Raw genomic sequence first — 13466 nt, 5'->3', positions numbered from 1 at the left:
TCCAACTGCATATTATTTACATTTAATATCTCTCTCCTGTGGATACTTTTTGCGACTCTCATGTATTTGGTCTTTTATTGATTTATTAGTAGATCTGCTGTTTCTGGTATTTGTGTGGTTAACATTATTTATTATGTAGAACTTTAAACAAAGCAATGACTCAATAATAACCTGTTGCACAGCTCTTTCGGGCCAAGGCCTACCTGCCAACTGCCAGCCTCACTCCCACATGCCTCAGTAGAGGTGGGCGATCATTATCCAACCAGTTACTGGGTGACATGTGGTTAACACAACAAACCTCCAGTTGTTTCTGGTTTTCTATGACTGGATTACGATACTTATTCGTATCTCCCCAATTTCCTCATGATAGTGTATGCCACCGGTCCCATACACTGGCTGAAATCTTGGGAGAAAATTGTTAGGCTTCCCCCAGGAGACTCAAACCTGCATGTATCCTGCAGTGTGGGACACAATGACTCAATGTAAGACATAATTTATTTTTTATTTTCAAAGTGAATACTGTACAGTACTGGAGGTTCACTCTTTTGTGTGCTGTAGGACCAACCGCATCTAGCTAAGGTATCGTGGCTATTAAACTTTTGATAATATCTAGACAACAGCGAAAGCAAACCACATGAAGATACACGTGAATGCTCTCGAAGGAATTCTAAGTACATGTCATTTTTCAGATTTTGGAATACCATAGCAGTTTTTCTAAAGGAGAGGAAAATTCGAGAAAAACTGCCCTGGCATTGGCCAAAGGCCCATCCAAGCCTTAAGGGGTTAATACACAAATAAATCACGACAAAAATCTTAATATTTCATGATGCTCCTAAAACTCTATGGTGCAACACAGTCCTGAAAAGCAGATATTCAATGGGTGATGCATGGTCACCCATTGTGCCCCATCACTGCTGTTTCCTTGTTTTTGATACTCGATTTTTCATAACTCACTTGTTTTTTCAATGCATATGAGTCTGCTCTCTAACACAAGCATAACACTTTTTGAGTGAGATATTTCATAGCGTCCCTATCCTTAAATACATTATCGAATAGGAGAATATAAAGTTTGCCGACTGCTCTTGGACATCTCACACCATTTCTAACATATTGTTTGAATGTAGATGGTGTTGGAAAATTATATTAAATATAGTGTGTAAATTAATATAACTTTCTAGATTCAAAATGTAGTATGACTGTAACTCATTTGCAATTTTTCTTTACAGCAACAGCAAGGCCAATACCAAGCTTTCTTTACAAATTTGCCAGAGAAATCGACAACAACGGAACTTTTGATTTCGACTCTTACCTGTTTCCCATGATCGACTTATGTACCATTGAATTGCCCAAAGGTGAGGTTCCACCTTCTGTTATTTCATTCACATACGATACACAAGCACCCAACACCATCACTCAGAACTCCACTAACCCCTTACAGGAGGCTGAAGACAGATTAGATGAAATCTTGGAATCAGACATTACGGGAGAGAGAGTGGACTTGAGGAACATCGTCGACCATCGGAACGGCTACCACCACCCCCTGCACATTCGCCATCAGAAGCAGCATCCTCATAATCACAACAGAGGCCCGTGCGAGAAGAACAACATTCGAAAGCACAAACATCACAAAGAAGACAATACTGCAATGCAAGATGATACGAACCAAAGGAACAGTGGAGAACATGAAGAAAAAGAAAAAGAAGAAATAGAAGAAGAGAAAGATATTTGGAGTGATGACAGTGGATCTCACGTGAGACAAAAAATCATCTTCCAGACAACAATTGACACGCATGACCATCTTTCGGAAAGCAACGGCAGATAATGAGCATTCGATATTGGATTTGAAGGTACCGCAGGTTCATCTAGGATTTTGTGAGCGAGGTAGGATTCCTGTGATGAGGAATAATGCCCTAGTAGAATCCTAGAGGATGAAAGTTCAGGAGAACAACTGAAATAGGGTATAAGAAAATAAAAGGTGAGTGACATGCATGTATGTTCTCATGTCATCATTGCCTAAACTGAAAACATGAACAAAAAATCATGTTATGTACATAATTATAATGTATTATAGCCTGGAGCTCAAGCAGTTTAATTTCAAGTAAATACTGTAAAGAGCATATCACACATCCCACCGTTCCAATACTGGGGAATGTCTGAATGTGTTTCTCACATGGGACAATACAGAGATTCTTGTTGTACATGCTCATATTTTCATCAATGTGCATTTATTCTGATTCTTTAGTGTCAAAGGAACAGAGACATTAAGAAGAATGTGGAAACAGCCTTAACTGTTGTAATTATTATATGGTTGTTGTTTTTAGATTTAGTACAAAGTTGCCATGGATTTTAGATAAACAGGTGCACAGTTTAGACAACTAACTGTCAAAAATAAGGAATATTTCTTGAACACCCTGGAAACTGTTGCTTTTATATTTCAGTCATTATGGTAATCTAGTTCAGGTCGTTTGAATATTTCATAAAATTAAATACATTTTTTTGGTCTATGGAGAAAAATATACAACTATAAAAGAAAACAATTCTGAAACATTGTTCTTAAAGTAAGTAGTTATGTACTCATTAAAAGATATTGTTTCAGAAAACTACACTTACTTCAAGGCTTGAAATAAGAGGTATCATTTGAATAATTACATTGAAATGAAACCTTATAGTATATAGGTAAGACATGAGAATGCTGATTTTCTTTGATAATTTATCTTTTCCTACAAATAGCATCAAAAAAGTGAGAGTCTCTCGTTTGATATTCTTTGTTTCATTTTCTGCAAACATATATCCACTTTTCTAGTGTATACACACAGAAGATATATAAAAGGACAATAGTTCTACACTGAAAAAACAAAAAAACTAAACACACATCAATTTTAAATTTCTCATTCTTCAATTCAATTTTAATACATATTTTGTTCATAACATTATGGTGTGTATTTTTCATACATATGGAAATAGGAAAAATTTTACTGATATCAGGTAGAATTGTGAAAACTCTAACAGTTCTTAACAATATCTATCTATGAATGTTCATTAATTTAATTTAAAAATAAAGAATGGATGTGGTAAACTCAGTTTTAGTATTTCATCCATGAAGTTTGGCGTTTCCACAGTGGGTCTTCGAAATTAATCAGAAAACATCAAAATTCGCAACATAGAAATATCAATTACTTGCATAATTACTCAATTGAAAAAAATTATAACATCTGACTGAAACAACATCTACATTTTCAAGATAAGTGTACAGTATTAACTGAAAAACAGTTTCCAGGGTGTGATATTTAACAATGTTTTTCACTTCAGATATTTTTATACTATTTTTGTGTTTTCAACCCAGATAGCACAGACAGCTTGCTGCAAGCATGTAACAAGCTTCCCATGGCAAGCAAAGTAGTTTGTAACAAGCTTGTCATTGCAAGCTATTAGCTTGCATATAGCAATCTAGTTACCAGAATTGGAAGTTGCAGCAAGCTTGCTAAGGCAAGCACGCATCCAGCTTGCCATATCTAGCTGTAAGCTTACAGGATGCTCGATGTAAGCTACATTCTGGCTTACATCGTCAAGCTAAACTGATTTTTCTCTTTATTGATAGCACAAATATGGGCTATAATGCACATTTGCATAACAGCAAAATAAAAAGCAATTGGGGGTCATACAATAGTCAACCACCAATATTTGTTGCCACTTTTTTTTTAATAAGAACATTTTCCTGCTCAACCGAAAATAGGGAGTAGCTAGGCTGGATAGTTCAATGAACTAACCAATCTCTTAGTACACATTGGTAACGATCAGGCTGTAAAGTTCACATGAACTAACCAACCTTAAAACAGTTTTATATTGCCACATCAAGCTCCTAATTATATAGTTTGGAATCAAAAAGGTTGCTCCATGGGAGATTTACTTTTATTCACTGCCCTATATTTTCTTCTCTTCCTTGTAGCTTTAATATTCACACATCTTTTGAAGGATTTTAAAACACAATTTTTCACTGATTACAATCAAATATATCATTATGTTTCTTCTTACGTTATCTTAAGTTATGTTTGTTCTTCACATTTTTGGCAGTACCATCTAGCGGCTGCTGCAAGAAACATCAGGGTCATGATGTCGCATTGACATTTCGCTTCATTCCACTTTTTTTTTGTTTTATTTAATTTTGTCACTGTTGTTTATGTTTAATGTGTCTATTGTTATACTTTTAAATAATGCATCCACCCACACTAAGTACCATGCACATGCATCAAGCTTGCATCCAGCTTGCCAAATCAAGCTTGCTTGATAAGCTATAAGGAAGCTATCGTAAGATTGCCACAAGCTAACGTGCTATCTGGGAAGTATTATGCACGGCACTTGAACAACTTAAACAATCCAACTCAGTATTACTGGCATGTAATGTTTCAAAGTGAAAGTCTCTTTTTCTGTATGTTTAATAGACACATACACTCAGTACATTAATGAGTACATATCATTATAGGCCTATATATATATTTACATGTACATACGTACATGAAACACACATCAGTAAGAAATGGAAATGTAACTTTCTTCCAAACAGATGATTTTTGAAGAAATGTGTACATTGCATCTGATTCCATGTATTTGCTGTTAGCTAGCTTTCGTAAATTAAACTAGTCATTATTTGATTCTTAAGCTGTATCTCCTGCACACAGAGTACAGAACTCTGCCTAGACCACTTAGGTCTAAAAGTAACTTCATTGTCAACCAAAGGTCTTAGAGAGCATATAGATGCAAGTGAAGTGCAAAGGTAAAAAGTTGTTTCTTCTATAGTATAAGAAAAGCTTCAACTATTTTTTTTCTCATTAAAATAGCTTTATGTAGCTTAGAGGGAACCACATTTTCAGCATTATTAAACACCGTAATGTGAATTTTCTTTCAAAGGGATTACATGAACTTAATATCATGGTGCAACAGCTTTTGAGGGCCAGGGCCATATATCCTAAAATCCTACGTTCAAACAAAGTAAAAAAAGCAACTCTAATCAAAACACATACAACCAAAACAATAAAAGAAATAATTCCAATAAATAAATCTAATATCATTTACCTACCACTCTCAGCAATCATCCAACCAGTTACAGGGTGACGTGTAGTCAGCATGATGACCCGCCAGTCGTTGTTGTAGGTCTCCATGACTGGGATACACTACTCATTCATAGCACTGCAATTTCCTCACAAAGGTGGGTGGCCACCTGTCCCATACACTGGCCGAAATCTCAGGAGAAAAACTGTTATGCTTCTCTCCAGGAGACTAAAACCAGTGTTCATTCTGTAGCCCGAGCCCAAAGCCTGATGCCTTAGACTGAACGTTCTAGGTGCAAGACATTACATGAACTTGCGTACTGAAATGATTCTCAAATGTTCACACTAACTGCCATTGTGTTTTGTCATGTTTTTGAACTGAAAATAGTGCAAAGGTGCAATAAAATTGGTACTTCTTTTAGAAGTAGAATATAAATTCATCATTTACACAATCTTGTTTCCTAAAAATGATTCTCTTTTTTATCAGTTTGATTTGATGGTATGGAACTTGCATGCCAGCATAACTTCTTGAAAACATATATATGTTGAAAATAGGGTAACACAACTGATTATGTAAAAAAAAAAGGATATATATACCTAGATATATATATCTATGATTAGGAACTGTTTTTTTTTCACTCTAATTATCCGTGTCTGTAGAGGGTGCAATTTTTTTATTTGAATACAAAACATTTTCTCAGTAAAGATCTATCATGTCGAAAGTTGACAATTCCTCAAATAAAAAACAAAGTCTATTCCATTCTTGAGAAAGAGAAAATTAATATGAGGTGATGACAAGAATTTGCAACTGAGAAAAAAGCATAAGTTTGGTGACAAGTAATGCAGTATTTTTGAAAAGTGTATTTTTGTATTGTGATAAGAGTATCATAGTTTTGCTTAGGCAAATAAGCCAAGTAAAGTTAAAAAAAGAGGAGTGGGTACCACTGGTTCCTATCAATAAATTAAGATTTTTTCATTCATTGAGTTACAAATTATTTCTATTCTTAAACACTATGCCCGCTTCAATGGGAGCAAAACAACCACTATGTAAAAAAAGGATAAAAATAAAGTAAACAATATTTATTATTTTATAATTACATATATTAATACTTTTCCAGAAGAGAACAATTTTCAACACTTTTAAGAGTCTTCTGTGTAATACAGATAGTAGATAGAAAAATAATAACAATTTTATTTCCTTGTTTATCTTGCTATATTGTAAAAATATATCAAAGCAATAGCTTCATCTTGCAAATTCTTTATAGACATTCTAACTGCGTTATTTTTTCAACAGGGAATCTCAAAAATGCACTTCGTTACTAAACATGCAGTAAAAAGAAATACTGCATGCAATCGTCTGTGTCTGTAAATTGAAGTTGCAAGTTTGATCTTTGCACATGTACTTGAAGAACAGTTCTCTAATTATATAATGAATATTACTTGACCATTTTACTTGAAAACAAATGCCTATACAATGTGCCATGTCATGTAATGTACTTAATTTGTATTGTAGAACTGCTATATTTTTTTACTCTATTAGTGGAATATGCCAAGGCTTCAAGACAACTAAATTTATTTAATCGGTATAATCAGCAAAATTAAGGTCTTCTTTCATTTCTTTCTTTCACAATTTTTCCTCAGTGATGTTAGTATTTTTAAGTGGAGCCTAACTTGATATGTTTGGTAGTACAGTAGAGCGTCGATTATCCGAAGTAATTGGGGGACATGGGTGTTCGGAAAACTGGTTTGTTCGGATAATCGAACTGTACATGTTTATTTGCCACAAAGAAGTACTGTACAGTAAATTTATTCATAAAAACAGGCATCTCTTTAAGTATTACAAAGTAACGTACAAAGGCAACTTTAGTAGGCATATATAGTATGTGGTACAGTTTATTAAACAAAAATATGTACATATTACATACGCATTTTGCATGAACAATACACACAGTACACAAAATTAACGTTTAAAAAAATCCTTTATTTTGGTCTGTCTAAGCAAGCCTACATGATGGACGGTAGGGTGGGAGAGTAACAGGTGCGAGCGAGTACACAGTTCGGTTAAGCGGTCGTTCGGTTGACCGACGTTCGGATAATCGACGCTCTACTGTATGTCTGATTTTCTTATTATAAAAGTATCTCTCTCTCTCAACAGATTGTATAATTTTTTTGATGATTCTTCCTGTAAAATATTAATTCCCTTTCCAGTATTCTACATAACTACCTGGTAATGAAAATTTTCTGAACCAACGGCAGTATTTTTCAGTTACCTCATGGAACAAATATATATAATGCTGTGTAATGCAACATTGAATAACATGAAATTAAATTCACAGAGATACTGAAAGTATATAAACAAAATCCATTTACCTCATGTGGATGTGGTAGTCTCTGAATTTGTTGCCAGATTTGATTTTGTAACCGTTTCATCTACCCTTTCTGAGTTTTTCTACATATTCTCAAATTGCAAGGATATTTAATAATTGACGTTTTATTACATCACGAGGCAAAAAATATGTAAAACTTCCAATATGAATTATTAATTACACTGCAAGAGTTTCTACAATATCCAATGTTTATGTAATAATTTTGAATGAAATAAATAGTCAAAGAGTAAATAATATATTTCAAACTAGTATCATTATTATATCACACTTCTGTATTTGAATTATTTCATAAAACATGGTGTAGAGAAATTTTCTTTCTTTTTGTAAATCGAAGAAAGTCATGTGATAAGGATACTGATTGTAGTTAAATGAATTTGGCTACCTGTACCAAGATGAACATATGTAAATAATGTAAATTTTGTTTTTACATTTTCTAAAATAAATAAATTATACAAGACATGTGGTTATTGCTCATTTAAGGAGTTAAATCTTGTTGAATTGGCAAAGTGCAAAAAGTGTGTACTGACAATGACTTGCTGACGAGTCCAGCACTTTTGCCTGAATGGAAAAAATATTTTGCAAGGGGCAAAATATGGTGACATCATTGGCAGGTGTATTCATAAATTCAGGCACTATTGATTGCACACATTCAAATCTGAAGCTTTTCTCACTCTTTCTCTGAAGCATATATGAGGGTTCCGAGCAAAAGTGGCGTAACTCGACTTTTCTTGAAACTTACAAGTGTGAAGTATCAACATTTCGGTGCTAGAAGTAAATATCTCCCAAGTTTCAAATTTTGCTCATAAAGGCACCACTATGTTTGTGCTCCAGCAGCTAAACATAGTACTAAGTTACTTTAATTTGTCTTTTTCTCAAAATTGTCTTGAATGGAGTGACACCTCTTGTGCTCTGAACCCCTCATATGTGACGTTGCATCATGAATTTTCAGGGTAATCTTCAGTGGCATTTAGAAATTGTTAACCCCTTTCTTTCCTTTGAAAAAAACATTTCAAATTTTCAGCAAGCAATTTTTGTGAAAATTTGGAAATATTTAGCAAAATTGAATTAGATAAGAAATAAACTGAATTTATTAAAACATTTTGATTGTCTGCTGAAGTACTGCAGAAAATTGTAATTTTTGAAAGGGGGGATGTAACTTTTCACTTGCTATAAGAAATTCCATATTATTGATTATTAAAGTTTCTTCATTTTCCTGATGGCTTTGGAATGGCAGGTCTTCTTTTGCAAAATAGTAGACATTAGACAGCATTAACCAATCTCTTTGTTAATGTTTCCCTGTTGTTGTTTTTTCAATAGTATTTCATTGGATAACCAAAAAAACATAAATTCTAGTAAGGGCAGCAATAAATCTGTTTAACTTAAAGAAACCATAAAAGATTAACTTTAGACAGGCTGTGTTTTTTTCACTGCAGTATTAAGACGATTCTAATCTGTACTCTCTTGATGATTGTATACACTTTTTGTAGTTAAAAATAATAAGCTTATTCATCACGTCACATCTGCAAAGCCAGTCTGAATTTCCTTGAAAACGTTTTTCGAAAATGTCTCTCAAAACCATTTCCAGCATCACTTTTTCTTTTAACACATGTTGACATAGTAAGATTTAGACATAGTGGACCATTGTCAATCACTTGCTTTTTCTGTATATATGAAAGTGAAGGAATGCAACTATTTACATATTTTCTATTATTCTTTCACTAGCAATCATAAAATAATCATAACCCAAGTTTCAATTCCCAACAATCTTGAATGGAACAATGCATAATACAGAGTGAAAAATTAAATGCAAGCTGTTGAAAATTAATACAATGTCTGACTAGTTTTGCATATTGGTGGAAGATGTTACACCTTGACTCACTCATGTGTTGGTAGGAGACATGGGGCGTGTGCATGGTCATTATCTGACAAGGCAGTGAAGACCTTGGAATTGAAAACCTGCCTACCAGACCACTGTCCTGAGTTTGTTAATGCCTGCTCCTCTAAATACTGAGCATTAAAGAAGAACGTTCAAGATCCGGATGTCACAGTATATTTAAAAAATGAAAGATATGTTCTTTATTTCACCTTTCTTTGGACGATTACGCATGCCTTACACACCCAGACAATATGACACTGTTGTAATAAATTTCAAGAATACCGGACTTCACATGGGGTCTATAAAGCCTGGACCTCTGCACTGTGGACCTTGTGGGCCCAGCTCCTGCCACTAACTAGATCCTCAGATAAGACAGAGATTCCACACCATATTAGAAACCCTGGATTCATTGAATTTTATGTCATTATTTTATAACAAGACTATATATAGACTACGAGGGTTATTATTATTTTTTTTCAAGCTCCGATAGGGCATGAAATCATAACCACAGTGAATAGCAAAATGGGTTTATTGACAAAAGTTACGTACACGTATAATCTACTTTTCAACGTAATCACCAAGAAGATTCAGACATTTATCTTACCGATGAACCAGCTTTCCAATACCCTCTGCAAAAAAATGTGCTGCCTGTCTGTTGAGCCAGGTCTGCATGGTACCCGAAGCTCCGCATTGGTGTGGAAGCACTGTCCTCCCAATCACTTGTTCATCGCCAGGAAAAGGTGGAAGTCAGTCGGTGGTAGGTTTGGGTTGTACGGAGGGTGATCAAACACTTCCAAGTGGAATCGTCGAAGAAGGTCTTGCGTTGATGCAGCAACATGCAGTCAGGCATTGTCTTGCTTCATGATAATGCGTTATCATGAAGCAAGACAATGCCTGAAGACAGCATGCCTCTCCGGTATGCAGCTCATTCGATGGTGAATTTTCACTGCATTGTGCCCCTCTGCCTGTAGAAATCGTATCACACTATGCACCTAGCACTTGGCGGGAGAGTCGATTGTAGCAGACATCTCTACGTGCCCGCTGCTCAGCTTTAACTCAAGCGTTGGCCTTGGCAGTGGTGGTGGTAGTGGCAGGGGGACGCCAATCACGCTCCTTGATGCCCTGCTTCCTAGTGCTTCACGGGCCACCTGGCGGCACCATAGGAGATTGAAAGAAAAATTGCCCTCATATATCCAATGCAACTGTAGATTTGAGTTCTAGATGTTACATGAAGAACAATTTGAGCAGCTTGGAGAAATTCATGAACTTTTTCTAGTAGTTCTTCCTGTATTTGTGGATACAAAACTGAACTCAGGACTGTTAAATTCACAGTTCATACAATTAACCACTACATCATAGAGGATGGATGGCAAGATAAAGCAGCAACTTCCTGTAACTTTTTGTCATCATCATCATTCTTCACCATTTTCATCATGGCTGGGTTGACATACATGTCAAGCCTTTCCACTCACTCCTTTATCTACTGTGTTTTAATCCTGTTTTCTTCTCACTTTGAACTACCTGACTTTTCCACCAAAATCTTACTTCTGTCTCTCTGTGCATAGTATGTGTTGTACGCCAAGGTTCACACTGAGCTGAAGAGCCAGTTGGTAAGTATGTATATGTGGTATATTCTTTCTTGCATTTAACCTGCTGGACAAAGTTTACTCTTTTGAACTGTCTTCTGAACTCAACACAGTTGGGCTACCGAAAAGAGCAGTACAGTGAATCAACTGAAAACAGTAATTGTTTCAAAACAATTGATCTACTGCAAACAGTAACTACTTTTTTTGGGTATCATTGTTCCATATCAATCACCTCGCACATCAATAGAATCCAGTCCTACATGCACTCTTCTGTTTACCTCTTCACCCAGGGGTGCCCACAGGGTTGGGGGGGGGTGGATTTTGGTGCAGACTGTGCCTGCTTCATCAAGATTATTTGGGGAGGGATTTTTTCCCCTTCAAATGATGTAAAATTAAACATTTACATATTTTTCTAAAATATATGTAAAAATGTACACCTTAAATGCACCATATTTAATCCATTAGATGAAAGAAAGCATTTGTGGCAAGTGGTGTACACAGGTGGGTTTGTGAATGCATGTTGCATCCATCGGGGTGGCTAATCTAAGACCATGAAAAAATTCAAGTAATACCCGGTTTTCAAGGCAAACTTTCAAAAATTCAAGGCAAAAAATTTAAGGGTACATGCAATAGTTTACTCTATTTCAAAGTTACTCATTACCCCACCCCCCAAACACACACACATATATATTAACAATACAAAGGGTTTTTGTGGTTCCAATGGACCAAAAAGATGAGTTTATCGCCATAGAGTTGGGCAACACACACAATGTCTTGCAGGGAAGCAAGTATTTCAGGATCTATATATTCCATTTATATTGCTGGTGATTGTACAGGGCAAAATTTTACCATTACAATATTTCCTGTGTTACAAAAAGCAATAGGGGCAAACACACACAGTATATGGCATTGTTTTTCTAAAGTGTTTTGTCGTTCAATAAACACAATTCAGAATCATCATATCAGGACCTGACCAGATAGCACATTATTTCAAAATTTTCTTGTTTGAGTCCTGATAGAATCTTATCTCTGAAAATTTCTTGACAGTAGTTGAACAAATAATATATTTATTTCCCCATTTCAATATACACTTATCTCACAGTTGACAACTATATTATATACATACATTGTTTTGTTCCAATAATACAATAATTTCAAGTTAATCGTTAAGAAGGTGGTAAATGGTGTTTTTCCCACATTGTAGCAAATGTATATGGGGGCAAAGTAAGCCCGCCTCCACCCTCATACTTTCGAGGGTATGCACTTAATGTCCTGGTACCTTTAAATAAAGTTTTCCCACCTTTTTTCTCCTTCCTTACATTTTATTTTCAATTTAATACACAAATACAAAAAAATAAGAAAATAAGATAAAATATAGTATTCTATACATACAATGGTATTTCAAATTTATGTACGTGTATTGACCCATTCTGGCAACCAAACAGGTCTTTGACAAAGTATGTTTTTCTATTATTATTTAATTTAGTATATTTGATAATTAGTAATGTAGTTTAATATTAGCTTTTTTTTGTTAGTTTGTGGTTAGTTTTAGTTATGTAACTGTTGTTATTTTAGTTATGTAACTGTTGTTATTTTAGTTATGTTATATATAGGTATGACAACTATTCTGAAATCCAGAACAGTTAATGGTTTGAGTGGTTAAGATGATAGGTTGTGGGGGGTGCAACGTTCCTCCTGTACACTACACCAGGACGTGATGCAAAAGTGTACCCATATATGCTAGCATGTAGCCAGCCGTAGACATGAACTCAAAAGTATCTCAAGGCTTGCGGAGTTTAGTAAGGAAAGGTTAAAAAGACAACCAGTAAAACTTTATTAATATTTACACACACACCTGTAAATTACCTGTTTAGCACACTTACACCAGATGACGTCACTGCTCTGAAGGTCTAGGAGATTAGGGAGGGCAGGGACCATCCATTTATTCCTCGCAGTGAGGTGCTTGGGGAATGTTAGGGACCTTATTTAATTTAAGGGCATCAATTAGTGCTTGTGACCAATAGCAGCCTTTGTCGTTGTCACGTGCCATGTTGTCTGGGGACAACGTGCAAAAGTGTCGAAGACAATTGCGAGGAATGGGCAGTGGCCCACGGGAGTCATCCTAGCAATTGCGAGAGATGGGCTGGGTGGCCCACAGAATTGCAAAGGTGTTGGGTTCAAACTGCTCAGACTGCTGCAAAGGAACGGACAGGTCCATTGGTATGTCCAGGCAGTAGCAAGAGACGGCGAGGTACAAAGGATGGATCTGGATCCCCAGGAGACTTGGGCTTAGGGTGCCATGACCTAAGAGAAGCACTTTAAGCTCGTATTGGGCAGAGCCAATGGGTAGGTTATCTGCTTCTCTTCTTTTCCTCCTTCCTTCCTTCTGGCTGCTGGACTATTGGAACCTGGTTGTACAAACGTCCAGATTAGATCTGGAAACCAGGTCTTTCACAGTCGGCATCTGGCAGTCCACTGAGCTCTGTTTTTTTTTTTTTTTTTTTTTTTTTTTAATGACCATTGTTGGTCAGGACGTCAGCAGTTGAGGTAACCTGCATCTTGTATTCTCGAT

The 13466-nt window shown here is 35.6% G+C and overlaps 1 protein-coding gene across 3 annotated transcripts in view; it reads left to right on the top strand.

Annotated features, from left to right (window-relative positions):
• LOC145998704 (uncharacterized) overlaps positions 1-7883 on the top strand; it is a 61738-nt gene extending 53855 nt beyond the window's left edge. For 2 of the 3 annotated variants that reach the window (XM_083135192.1, XM_083135191.1), the window contains one exon: positions 1227-7883. In XM_083135192.1, coding sequence (XP_082991318.1) covers positions 1227-1822 — 596 coding nt within the window. In that variant the 3' untranslated portion in view covers positions 1823-7883. The remainder of the gene's footprint in view (positions 1-1226) is intronic. The other variant, XM_083135194.1, reaches the window with a different exon arrangement.
• The last annotated feature ends 5583 nt before the right edge of the window (positions 7884-13466 follow it).

Source organism: Lepisma saccharinum, chromosome 14 (assembly GCF_977018435.1).
Source record: "Lepisma saccharinum chromosome 14, izLepSacc3.1, whole genome shotgun sequence".
Taxonomy (NCBI): domain Eukaryota; kingdom Metazoa; phylum Arthropoda; class Insecta; order Zygentoma; family Lepismatidae; genus Lepisma; species Lepisma saccharinum.
Note: the sequence above shows the minus strand (reverse complement) of the source record. Positions and strands in the feature narration are given on the sequence as shown.